This window comes from Cebidichthys violaceus, unplaced genomic scaffold (genome assembly GCF_023349555.1).
Source record: "Cebidichthys violaceus isolate CVI_PGR_0920_01 unplaced genomic scaffold, fCebVio1.0.p SCAF_24, whole genome shotgun sequence".
Taxonomy (NCBI): Eukaryota; Metazoa; Chordata; class Actinopteri; order Perciformes; family Stichaeidae; genus Cebidichthys; species Cebidichthys violaceus.
Window position 1 is genome coordinate 468,985 of NW_027176417.1, and position 14,035 is coordinate 483,019.

General features: G+C 46.9%; 1 protein-coding gene across 1 annotated transcript; it reads right to left on the reverse strand.

Annotated features, from left to right (window-relative positions):
• Window positions 1–464: 464 nt before the first annotated feature.
• Window positions 465–14,029, reverse strand: LOC137879106 (sodium channel protein type 2 subunit alpha-like). Its single transcript, XM_068719682.1, has 14 exons — window positions 14,010–14,029; window positions 13,738–13,911; window positions 13,276–13,632; window positions 12,572–13,126; window positions 8,882–9,020; window positions 8,281–8,435; window positions 7,943–8,116; window positions 7,178–7,300; window positions 6,031–6,306; window positions 5,554–5,607; window positions 5,293–5,430; window positions 4,343–4,447; window positions 3,983–4,253; window positions 465–3,889 (listed from the first exon to the last, which is right to left on the reverse strand). Exons 2-14 carry the CDS (start codon window positions 13,882–13,884, stop codon window positions 2,706–2,708), a joined length of 3,678 nt encoding a protein of 1,225 aa, XP_068575783.1. The 5' UTR covers window positions 13,885–13,911; window positions 14,010–14,029; the 3' UTR covers window positions 465–2,705.
• Between the last annotated feature and the right edge of the window lie 6 nt (window positions 14,030–14,035).

The following is a 14,035-nucleotide window of genomic DNA, read 5'->3' on the forward strand; positions in this document are numbered from 1 at the left end:
CTCCCACTAAACACTACTAACCCTAACAAAACAAATCTGACTCAAGGTCCACTTACTTATTTTTCTTCCTGGGCTTTCAGTCGCATCGCGTGGCCTTCATCAGCAAACGAGGAACAGTCGCTTTGTTTGTTGAGCTTGTAGCTTTGGTCGTGTGGTAATAGACGGGCAGATATATGTGGGAAGATGAAGGACAGGAGATGTTGGTGAAAGCTCCATTCTATCATCTGAAAGAAATCTAGTAAGGAGACCTTGAGTTAAGATTGATTAGGTCAAGAATAAACAATGAAGCTCAACCTGACTAAAACAATACTTTCATCACAATTTTATAATCGTGTATTATTAAATATTACAGAATGCATTGATAAATTCAAAAATGTCAATGTTTCTGCAAAGGACTAGTTATAGTGTGTTAGAAAAATACATATTTATCTGCTTATGAACGAAAAAATGAAGTGTTTGTGGCATGTTTCGGCATCTCTCGTGTTCAAACCAACAACGTGAGCTCTCACCTCAATGAACGCATCCCGCATGCAAAACACGCTTCCCAAAACAAGGTTTTTTATTTTGGAAAATCTCTTTTCTATTTTGTGTTTTGTTGTCACATCTTTGGTAATAACAACAACAACAACAACAACAACAAAAGTCACATTTTGCAAATTGATACATAAGTGTAACATGTACTTGAACCACACGGATGATCCTGCTCAACCGAAGTCCACAGATCACAGACCAAGGAGCGGAACGTCGCTCACAGGAGAACCTTTAACACGACGGAGGAAACAAGACAGGCGCTTACAAAAAATATGTCCTTTATTCTTTTGGCTTTTGAAATTATATGACCATATGAGCGGGACAGTAGTCACTTCTTGCATGCAGTTCACTAAAACACTACAAGCGCAATGAGAGATGGCTACTGATTGCTTCATGGTTTCTATCTACAGACACGGGGGACTATACATCGTCATGTGTTACAGTGCAGAAAATAAATAAATAAATTAAATCCCAAGACTGGAAAAAATGCACTCCTATCTACAATATAAATGTTATTTATAATTGGTGGAACATAAGCAACCCGCAGACCCCCAGTTGCACACAAACATTAAGAGATAGATGCTTACATTCTCCCTCACACGTAGACGCTCTCACACACACACACACACACACACACACACACACACACACACACACACACACACACACACACACACACACACACACACACACACACACACACACACACACACACACACACACACACACACACGTATGACCACACGAGGTGTTACATAGCAGGGGGGATAAAAAGTGCTCTTACATCAAATGTAAGTGTGATGCATACTGTGGGCCCAAATAGCTAGATTATGTACAAACCACTACATTAAAACCACTCGCTCCTCAAGCGAAACATGGACGTCGTACAAATGTTTGTGATACCGTAAATGGGATATATATATATATATCTATATATATATATATATATAGATATAGATATAGATATATAGATATATATATAGATATATAGATATATATATATATCGTGGTGTTGTAGCTTGAGGACAGTTAGAAAGACTTTCTTTATATTTATATTTTCTTCTGGGAGGATAAGGGGGGCCGATGCGATACGGATGGACGGGTAGATATGAGCGTCACATTTAAAGGAATGCTTTTGACATTTTAGGGAAAAGAGGCTTCTCTGCTTTCCTGCCGGTTGGGACTCTCGTTAGCTAACAGCGAAGGTTAGCGGCAACTGTGCATTTTCCTGTGAACGCAGACGTTTATTTTGAAAAGACATTTAACGAGAGGAAGCTGAAGCTGGGTTAACGGTGGCAGTCGAGCCAAAAGTGATGTCATCACGTATTTAGCGCCCAATTTTTGTCACGAGTCATGACAAAAAGCCTGTAACTTAAACTAACAAGTAAAAAAAGAAATGTAGTCGTACTTAAAATGTCTCGTGAATTTAAAAAGACGAAGAAAAAAAAAAGGTTTTTAAATTCTTTAAAGCAGGATATTCCCCAAAATGTCAAACAATTTCTTGAAATGTCTCATCCCTTGCATACATTCAGCTTCTCTGTGATCAGAGGCAGATTTCAACAATCACTGGCGGCACTGAATGCAATGCATGTGTCCACTGCAGCTCAGCCCGGCAGAGCGCTGCACTCTGCTTCCAGCACTGACTTTGGTCCCTTGGTGATTTTACGACAGTGAAAGCAGCGGACGCATCCTCACAATAAAAACAAAGAAAAGTATAAAACATTCTTTCTCGTAAAAAAAATAAAAGAAACCTTGTCACCAGAAAAAAAAGAGCAACCCCCCCCCCCAATAAAAGTACTTGTTTTGTGATACAGCGATTGTTAAATTCAAGACACTGGATTTATAGTAGCAGCAGCACTAGCTACAGACAACTTAACAGTACACTCAAGTGTGTCAGATAGTAACAACAACCAATAGGAAAATCACAAGCGTTTTGTGCAGAGAGGCTTCCCCCGCGGTCCAGTCCGTCTCTGGCGGTGTCTGCTGGACCGTTTGTTAGTCTCTGAGAAGACCCCCACGTATTCACATATGACATAAGCACTCTCCCATTTCAGGCCCACCTGGCATAGCCCCTCATCTCTGATCAAGTGTGTGTCTACCCCCCCCTTAGAAAGCTGTAAACAAATTTCCCTCGCGTCTCTGATGCATTATTATTTGATTTGTTTGTATTTAGTCTATTTCTTTTTGTCTTTCCCTTTGTTTTCTTTCTCCCGGTTCTCTTTCTCGTATTTGTCCTTGTCCGACTTGGTCACACTGTTGTAGGACGGGGGCGAGGCCGTGGAGGGCGTCATGTCCGTTTTGTCCGAGGTGGAGTTCTCGGTGAACTTGCCGATGACCATCACGTCCTTGTCGGGGTCGCGGACGCCCTCCTTCAGCCGCTCCTTGTAGAGGGTGGAGGCCTTCTTCATGGCCAGGCGGATCATGTAGCGGCGGAAGGCTCTCTGGATGATCACAGCCGCCATGTCCTCCTGCTTGCGGCGCAGCGTGGTGGTGATGGGTTCGTAGGACACCTTAGAGGGGTTGGAGGCCATGAAGCGCTCCTCCATCTGCCCGCGCAGCACGTCCATCTCGCCGCTCTCGCCCAGCACCCGCTTGGTGAAGGCGAACAGGATGTCGAGGCAGTGGATGCGCTCGCCGCTCACCATCGGCAGGTCCATGGAGATGAGCTGGAGCATGTTGGGCTTCTGCATGCGCAGCGGCGGATCCAGGGCGTCCGCGAAGTCGGAGAGCTTGCTGTACTCCATGAACTGCGTGGCGTCGGGGTCGAAGCGCTCCCACACCTCGTAGAACATCTCGAAGTCGTCCTCGCTCAGCGGCTCGGCGCTCTCCTCCGTGGCCACGCTGAAGTTCTCCAGGATGACGGCGATGTACATGTTGACCACGATGAGGAAGCAGATGATGATGTAGCTGACGAAGAAGAAGATGGCCACCGACGGGTTGCCACAGTTGCCCCTGTAGGAGTTGCCCGGGTGCTCCATCTGGCTGTCGCAGTCGGGCTCCCTCTTGTTCAGAATGGGCGCCAGCAGGCCGTCCCACCCGCCCGACGTGGTGATCTGGAACAGGCAGATCATGCTGTTCCCGAACGTCTCGAAGTTGAACATGTCGTCGATCCCCGCCTCGTGCTTGACGTAGGCGAAGTTGGACATGCCGAAGATGGCGTAGATGAACATGACGAGGAAGAGGAGGAGGCCGATGTTGAACAGAGCGGGGAGCGACATCATCAAGGCAAAGAGGAGCGTCCGGATGCCCTTGGCACCTTTGATGAGGCGGAGGATGCGGCCTATCCGGGCCAGGCGGATCACTCGGAACAGCGTCGGGGACACAAAGTACTTCTCGATCACTTCGGACAAAAACATACCTGCGAAAAGCAAAAAAAATAACCATCACATTGGGCACACCATTTTACCCATAATCCACCGGAAAGGCCGAGGCACCCGAAGCATCTCCTTACCTACGATGGACAGGATCACCACCACGAAGTCGAATATATTCCAACCGATGGTGAAGTAATAGTGGCGCAGAGAGATCATCTTGAGCACGCACTCCCCGGTGAAGAGCACAATGAAGACCAGGTTGATCCGGTAGAGGATCTTGTCCATGTCCGGCGTCTGGTCGTCCGTCTCCACCATCATGGTCACCATGTTAAGGCAGATGAGGATCATGATCACGATGTCGAAGGCCTGCTTTGTGATGCAGTCGAACACGCAGCCCTGGAACGCATTCTGAGGGAAGAGGAGGACAAGGGATCAGGAGACGGGAGTCACTTCACACCTGCACTCGTAGTCCTTCATTTAGAAGCGAGCTGTCTCACTGTTGGCCGAGGTATTGGTTTCTGTGGCTTCTTGGAGCCCAGCTTCTTCATGGCGTTGTAGTATTTCTTCTGCTCTTCTGTCATGAAGATGTCCTGACCTCCAAAGTAAAGGGAGCAAAACACAACCTGGTTACAAGCACATCGAGGAACATCTTCTACAGCCGCTCCTTTGACCGCAAAATATGACACAATAGTCGTGTCACCACGGCCTAAGACAGGACTACAACGCCCAGACTTGTAGTCAACTAGAACCGGGTGAGGTTGAATAAATGAGGGCATTTGACACTGCACTAAATAAAGACTAAATAAAAATATATATCTGACAAAATAAACACTAGTTGCATCCTTAATTACTACACAGAGCCACATGTCCACTCTAATTCACAGAGAGGACAGACGGAGGAAGGCAGACGCAGAGGAGAGGCTCTCCTGAGGAGCAGCGATGGTCTTTTGGGATTCTACTTTTACTTGTGGACGGATGATTTTAAGAAGCAATAACCCCCCCCCCGTGATACACGAGACACGCATCACACTCACTGAGTGCAGGGGAGGACTGGTGTCAGCACCATCTGTGTGACGCCGTGGGCTGCTGAACACACCAACTGATACTCAGCCGGTCCGTCAAGTCGGAGCCGCCAGCATGAGGCAAACACAGTGCAACCCCCCCCCTCTTGGGCGTTGCCATAGCTGTTATTGCTTGCTTGAATGGAGGGCACATTTTCAGACTGCATTCACTGTGACATATGTGATATATATATATATATATATATATATATACTGTGTGTGTGTGTGTGTGTGGGCCGGTGCTTCTCTGTGACTCATGCGCCCTCATTGATCTGTGGTCCTCACCGTGCTGCAGATAATCATTATCATGTGGCTCGGTTCTAGCTTTAACACAGCTGTGGGTCTGCTGTGGTCTGGGTTCACTTCATCCGCTACATGCTACTTATCTTCTTCTTCTGCTGGTTGAAGTTGTCGATGATGACGCCGATGAACAGGTTGAGGGTGAAGAAGGAGCCGAAGATGATGAAGATGACAAAGTAGAGGTACATGTACAAGTTCACTTCGTAATCCGGCTGGTCCTCCACCTGCATCAAAGCCAGATCACACACGTTAGTGGGCGTCATCAGTCGTGTCTGAAGCCCACCGATTAACAGCATCCTGGCTCTATCTCTGTAATCAGCAAACAAATATGGTTTGTTTTAACTTACATCTCGAGAGTCCACCGCTGCGTACATGATGTCCATCCAGCCCTTAAACGTTGCCTGAGAGCAGATGAGAGAAGAGTCAGTCAGGGTGGTGAGGGGGGGGGTATCTCAAACATCCTTCATCATCTGATTCTCCCAGCAGTCAAGCTCTGCTGCTCGGCTGTCATTTAGAGCACTGAGGGTTTTACTTGGAACGTAATGACCTCATACATTACACAGCCAGCTCTTTTAATAAGGGCGGGCACCATTACAGCTGCAAGAAGTATTCTACGCTCATATTTCACTAGTTCTTTTCAAGACCGGGTGACATCGCTCACGTGATTTCCCTCACTTGTATATGAAGCGTAAGATAACAGGGAGTGTGGCTGACATTGGATAGATATTATGAGATTGCATGAGATCTTCCTGTACACATGATGAGTGTAAACAGTCCTACTCTGAGGAAAGCCTGGTAGGAATTGTGCTACAGACCAAACTCACCACTTGCAGCAGAGCCAGGTAGCCGGCCCCGACGTTGTCGAAGTTGATCTTGACGTTCTTCCAGCGGGCGCTGTCGTTGACCAGGTTCAGGCACTCGCTCTTGTTGTTGACCACGTCGATGGGGAAGTTCACGTCCGTGGTGGTGTTGACGCAGTAGTAGTACTTCCCCGCGAACAGGTTGACGCCCATGATGCTGAAGATGAGCCAGAAGATGAGGCACACCAACAGCACGTTCATGATGGAGGGGATGGCCCCCAGCAGTGCGTTCACCACAACCTGGGGAGGTCCGAGAACACACTAACTCAGCGCTCTTTGCTCGCCAAAATAGACCGGGGCTGTTTGATTTGAGATGAGTGGCCATTACAATCATCTAATCACTTCACTGTTCTTAAATTACACATGCGGACACCTGATTTGATTGAGTTGTAAAGCTAACGTTACGGTTTTCAGAACACAAGGCCGATTTAAAAATAGCACTCCTGTATTATTCAAAGCTGCATTTAATATGTACTGTCTGCACACGTAAAGCTCTTAACACCAGCTGCACAGAGAATTTAACAACGTGGCAAAGAAGAAGAAGAAGAAGAAGGTGGATAGGTGAGAAAGTTAACATTTGATAGGTAAAAAAGCAAAACAGAAAAAAACCTTAGAGAGGCGGGATGAAGTCACAACATTTTGTTTGACTGTAAATGAAAAAAAGACACACAACAAAGAAACAAATTACAGGTCAAAGGCACCACACGAGCAACGTCAGAGAACAATGCCTGAGAACAGCGATATACAGTAATCCATTGACACCATGTGAAGAAAGTCATGCGGATAGAAGAAGCACAGTGTTGATTTGCAAGGAAAAGATAACTGTACAGAAGTATTAAGCATGCAGATATACATTCAGGCCCCCTTACAAGCTAAGACCACTTAACACACAAAGTTCTAACAATGGAAATATAAATGAGCCCGAAACAGAACACAAGCAGATCGCTCTACAGACACATGAAAGCGCATCTTAAACACCGTTAACATTTTCTGAAGACGTTGGTCTAGCTTCAACGAGTTCATAATCTGAAGGTCTTATCAATAAACACAGGCATGCTGGCTTTCAGCTTTGCCCGGGTTCCGTGTCGTCGTCATTCCGAGGTGTCCTTACCCTCATGCCCTCAAACCGAGACAGGGCCCTCAGGGGCCGGAGGGCTCGCAGTGTCCTCAGAGATTTGATGGCGGTTAGCTCGGAGTAGCCCAGAGCATTGGCTACAAGGCTGACCAGGGACACCTGAGAGACGATAATGACGGAGACAGGCAGGGCGAAAGGTGAGAAATAAAAAGAAAAAAGGTCCCTCTGCAGGGTGAAGGAGTGTTTGAACAAGATGGGCGAGGAGGCATTAATGAGTAACGAGTCTGCACACAATTAAAGAGGTCATAAAGAATGTAAAGTCTTTAAAAATGAAGAACAGAAGTATCTCCAAAACCTGAATTTCAGATAAAGAGTTGTGACAACAATGAACAATGACTCACTCAATGGTGTTTATATCTGTATGATAAGCATTAAAGGAAAGTATGATATTTGGGGAAATAGCCTTATTTGCTTTCTTGCCACATGTAAGATGAGAGGACTCCTGGACTTAGCCTGGAGGCTGTTAGCTTAGCTTAGCTTAGCATAAAGACTAGAAACCGGGGTAACAGCTAGCCTAGTTCTGCAAAGCATGAGTCGGAAAAGTGAAACTCGCATTCTTTCTAATGGCTGCTCCACTGGTTGCAAAGAGGGAGTCTGTGGGCCAAAAACCAAGATGGCGGTTTGAAGTCTTCGCATCTAACTCACGCCAACAAAGCACGTATTTCCCAAAATGCCAAACTACTCCTCAAAGTCTCAATAGTCTTTGGAAGCTTCATCTCTATATGGACTCGATATACATACGTCTACAATGAGGAAGTCCAGCCAGCACCAGGCGTTGGTGAAATACTTGACAAAGCCGTACGCCACCCACTTCAACAGCATCTCCAGGATGAAGACGTAAGTGAAGACCTTGTCTGCGTACTCCAGCACGGTTTTGATGGTCCTCCGCTGCTCGATGTACACGTCCTCAAACGCCTGTACACAAAGGAATAGATAGTGAAGACTAGGCGGGACCAGGCCTGACATTCAAACCCAGGAGATTCTTGCAGTAATGTGTCAAACCTAACCACGTACCCACTTAATAGTAAAAGCAAAGACAGATCAACGGTAAACACACCTATACAAAACCACCCACTTACCAGTGCTCCACTGCTGAGCAGGATCATGAATATGATGAAGGACTCAAACCAGTTGTGCTCCACTATGATAAAGCAGGTTTTCCTGAGTGTCCACCAGCTCTTAAAATGCTCGTCCTCCTCATTGATCTGGCAGCACTGGAACCTGCTCACGCAGCCTGCAGGCGTGGGGGAAAGGTGGGGAGAATGAATATGATCGTCCATGTTGACTGATGATTCAAAACAAAACATCTTTTCTCATTCAAATCCAGTGCAAAGCTAACAAAATGTCCTGAAATGTGGCTAAATGAATGCATTTTAAACCTGCCATTTGGGAGCCATTCCACCGCTGCAGAAGAATCATCATATTCTATTCTGTATTCCCGACTCACCAAAGACTGAGGAGGTACTTTCACATTCAGAACTGCACTGGAGGTGTGTCAGACTAAATGTCAGGTTACATTACAAACCGAGACAATCCCGCAGACAACTCTCCTTTCTGTTCTGCTGAGCATTTGTATTCGCTGTCACTCAGCTGTGAGTATGCTGTGGAAGCCTTTCTACTCCCACCTTTCTCGCTCTGTCCCTTTTTCCCTACTACCCGTCACCCTCGCATCCCTCTCACCCTCTGTGAAGCAGGCCTCTGGTTCCAGCGACTCCTCCGGCTCCATCTCCACCGAATCCACCCCGTCTCCCGGGGGCCGGATATCCACCGTGCTCCCCTCCGACGAGCTCAGACGCGGGAAGGGCTCTATGTCGAGCTTCTGCGCGGGGCGAGGAAGAAGGCGAGGGTACAAAGTTACATCGCAGCGCCGCCGCAGAGGTTCAGCGGTCTTAGGAGCCAACCTTCTGAGCTGGTTATCATTGTGATTCTCCATTCACATGTACTCCAGTGCCACAACTATATACACACTTAGTGTGGAGGCTAGGCACCGTAATAGCTCACAGAGTTGGGCTCTTAAAAGTCATTGGTTTATCATCATCATCATCACATGCAGCATCGATCAAATGTACCTACAGGCTTTGACATTAGTTTTACCTGATGGCTCAAATCAGATTATGTGACAACACATGGCATGAGGAGGTTGGCATTACGGGAATGCACTGTGGGTACGTTTGATGTGACCTCAGTTCGAGGAAGAGTGCATGCAGTATTCCAGTGCATTATCAATCCAAGCCTGAAATAGTACCAAGCAGAACGTGTGCTGAAGTATTTTCATGTCCACTGAAAAATGACTCCAAATCAATCTGTCTACAATTTATCCCGTTTCCAAAATTCCTTCCGCAAATAACAATTCCCCACCCTCGGAGCTAGAATCCACCCAACAGAAGGACTGCTGAACATTTTCCAGAGTGACATGAAAACACGTTATTTCCATTCCTTGAAAGCAGTGTACAAGCTTCTTCTGTTTGTGTTGAAGTAGACGGATAACCACATTAGCTTACCAGCAAAAACCAGTACTGTGCACTGTTTATCAGACACCATGTGGTCTGGCGTATTGTTTTTTTTGTGTTCCCATTTATAAAACGTGTTGAATTAGCACCCATGCGTACCCAGAAAACATACAGGACTAAGTCTGGTAGTCAACGATATTTGTCCTATCCAATATGCAACGCATGGAAGGACAAGTGTTGCTGCTGTTGTCAACTTCCTTGCTAACTCTCAATTTTGAACCCTGGCAACGCTCCTCTGAAACCCTAAAATGCAGTGATATTCGTGTATTGTGCGTTAATGTACATTACAACATCATCTGCATATATAGTGAGACTTTTTTTGGTGTTGTGAGGCTTCCTGTCTGTTTTTCTTTGGGCAAACATGGTGTTATGTGGCCTCATGTCTGATCTGTCTGGCGTGTGAAGTACAAGAACATGTCATCCTAGACAGTGCAGCAGCTCTGATTGCCGTGGGACCCAGCTAATACGGCATGGGAATGATGGAAGCATGCTGCTCGTAAGTGCATCGCTTTCTGGGGGGCTGTTTGTCCCTCCGGTTTCTCTTTCTCTCCTTCAGCAAGACACCCATTTTAGCTCTTCTGGGCGTGGATTACATGAGGCTTTTACTTTCAACCTAACATGCTTTATATTTGGCAGATTTTGTTGGTTTTACTGTCTTTGTACAAGTTGGGCGACGAGATAGTTGCAGTGGAACGAAAGTGGATAACACTAGCATGGAAGCACGCACTAATCCACGAGAATTGTTTACATGTACCATCTCTAGCCGTGTTTCCATTCACATATTTCGAAGTATTGCACTAGAGCAGCTGTATGAAAACGGAAAAGATTTTGCGCTTGCTTTAGCTCTGATGTAGCTCTCCTACGTCTGCCTCTTTGTCTCCAGACAGCATTAACATGGCTAATATTAGCTGACATGAAAGAACAATTACAGCAAATTCCATCTTATATATGGGATAGTTATAATCAGATGGCCTCTAATCTGTTTACTGGAGGATTCAAATTTAAATTTCTGCGATATTTAAAAATTCGCTTGACAACTGAATGGAAAAAAAACGGCTTCTGGTAGAGCTAAATGTAATTTGGGAGTTTCTTTAATCTCACATTTGAGGCGGATAAGACATGAAGAAGTTACCTTCATTTAGTCATCACAAATAAGTCTGATTCAGTTCAAACTGCCATGTGTTATCTGTTTTGCCACCCTGCAAAAATCAGCGTTGAATTCTGTGAAAAATCTTTCATCATTCCTCTATTATTTGAGCGTCACAGAAAACAAGTACGTACAAGTATTCCATGTGTGTATGCGTCGGCTATGAACCAGACAAATGAATTTTGTCAAACTACGGCAAAATTCCTTCCATCTCTCTCTCTCTTTTTTCCCCCTCCTCATTCTCTTCTTCCTCTCTTCCTTCATTCTCAAGCTCGGAGTGTTGGATGCCAATCAAGTCCCAAAACCAAGTCAAAACCAAGCAATGAAATCAAAAGCAAAGATCATGTTAGATGAGTTTATCTATCGATGGGAAAAGGTGGTGTTGCTCATTCCTAATGGTTTGTAACTGCAGCCTGATGCTTGGAGATAAATTATGAAGGGGGGGGGGGGGTTAGGGGACAAAGATTACAGCATTGAGGGTGTTGCTGTATGGGGTGGGGGGGGGGGGGGGGGGGGGGGGGGGTATAAAACAAAGAGGGTGGGGTAGGGGAGGGGGGCGAGGGGGACGGAGGGCAGACCAGGCAAAGAACGAAAATGGGCAATCCATTGAAGGTATGAGAAAAAAGATGTTGTTTGTCTGTAAATGGCATAGGCAGTCCTCATGGTTAGTGCTATGGTACAATAAAGTGGTCTTACAATTCTCCTCTCACTGAAAACCTTGAGAGCGTCTGTGACACGGCTGCAATAACAAACGGGGGGTTAAACAAAGTAAGTCAAAGACACCAGAAAGCCAGCATACAACCTCAAAGTGTGCTCCCACTGGGCGCAACAGTCTCCCAAACACACACCCGATGTTCATTGTGTAACTTGAAATGCATACATTATTATTTACTGTTAGGGATGCACCGATTGCAATTTTTGTGTGATCGCCTAAGAATGTCTTCGGCGGAGGACAGTCCTCGGCGTGAGGGAGCGCTGCCTCGTCCGTGTGTGGAACATGTGGCGCCGTGGCTAGAAATAGTCTCCTGGGTTGTTTTGAATCACAGGGAGTCGGCACCACGCCCACAGTGGCAGGTTGACATCGCCAGGGAGCACAGTCCCAATGCTCACTGTCAGCCTGGCAACACTTAACAGCAACCCTGCCACTGGCTTCGTTAGAATAGCCGATGAATTGCAACAACAACAAAAAACGTCTGTGCTAATAGCGTATTTAGTTTTGTTTACATCGTAGTTTGCTGCGCAATTAGTTTCATCTTCACGCCTCTGCCTAAAGCGTGGAACGAGTAACAAAGTAGTCCCTCGAGCAGGTGAGTATAATAGTGAACTGCTGGCAAGTCAGCCGTGTAACATTGTACACAAATACACTAATGAACCTGCTACATAGGTCAAAGGCAAATCGGAGTCATTATTCGTCATGGCTCTTTCTTCTGCTGCCAGGCAGAGTGAAGACTCAGAAGATTCCCTCGGCTGCACAGCATGAATCACGCATGTACAAATGAGTCAGCAGGTATGTTATTTTCAAACTGCTCGACTGTTGGAAACTGTTCTGAAAAGGCCATCTCTATGCAAATCTTGACATTTATGCATCGACTGGCTCGCATCGGGTGTTAGCTATTGCACATATAAAAGGAGCTAATCAGATACAAAAGCTGTGTGACACAAGAGATTTCCTACAGACTGACGGAGACGTCTCGCCAGAGTCTTCCATCTTACCTCTTTGCTGCCCTCCACGTCCGACGAGTCGCTGCTGAAGTCTTCCGTGTTCAGGTTCTCGAAGTCCGACTCGCCCACGGCGATGGGCACCGTGACCGTCAGGCTGGGGTTGTGAATAAATGACATGTAGTCGCACTCGTCTACCGGGTACTTCCCCGTGGTGTCCCCGCCAACCCCGACCCCGACCCCGACCCCGACCCCTACCACCAGCCCTCCTCCTGGCCGTCCGTTGCCCTCTGTCATGTACACCACACTGGGGTCTTTGGTGATCTCCACTGACGTGTGGTTGGAGATGCAGTTGCCCTTGCCGTTGCTGTGCAGTTCGTCCAGTGGTTTGCTCTCCTCCGCCAGACCGGATCCCTTGTTGCTGCCGCCGCCGCCGCCGAAGCAGAGGCTCTGGAGGAACTGCCGGACTGTGGATTTGACGAACGCGATGCCCCGCTGGATCCGGCCCACGGCGATCTGCAGGTTGTTCATCTCGCTGTCGTCGTCGGTCGCTGCCAGGTTGTCGGCGCTGAATGAGCTCAGGAGGAGAGCCAGGAACAGGTTCAAGACCTGGGGAGAAGTGGATGCAAAGTGAATTACACTCGACCTTATTACTTGTAAACAGAGCGACTTGGCTTTAATTTAAAGCAAACCATTGCCATAATCTTATTATATTATATTAGATTACAAAAAGGAGATAAAGAGGGAGAACCCCATACCACCAGGTTTCCAATGACCATGACCATCATGAAGACTATGAGGCACATGGTCTGCCCAGCCACCTCCATGCAGTCCCACATGGTCTCGATCCACTCCCCGCACAGCACCCGGAACACGATGAGGAAGGAGTGGAAGAAGTCGTGCATGTGCCAGCGCGGCAGCTTGCAATCGTCGGAAATCTTGCACACGCACTCCTTGTAGCTCTTGCCGAACAGCTGCATGCCGACCACTGCGAAGATGAAGACGATGATGGCCAGCACCAGGGTCAAGTTCCCCAAAGCCCCCACCGAGTTCCCGATGATCTTGATCAGCATGTTCAGAGTGGGCCATGACTTGGCCAGCTTGAAGACCCTCAGCTATGAAAATGAAACATTACAATGATAAGCTACCGCGTGATTACTTTCTAGATACTTTCTGAATCACGTTGATGCGGCTTTTGTGACGAGACGCATCACTCTTACCAATCGGAAGGACCGGAGCACAGACAGGCCCTCCACGTTGGCCAAGCCGAGCTCCATCAGGCTCAGGCTGACGATGATGCCGTCGAAGATGTTCCAGCCCTCCTGGAAGTAGTAGTAGGGATCCAGGGCGATGATCTTGAAGCACATCTCTGCTGTGAAGATGCCGGTGAACACCTGATGACAAAAGAGGGGAAAAAAAATCAAATTATCCATCGTGATATTAGTTTTTTTCTGCTCTTGTCCACCAGAGAGTTTGTTAGCACGGCACTTGCCAGGTTTCCAACTGAGAGCACGCTGT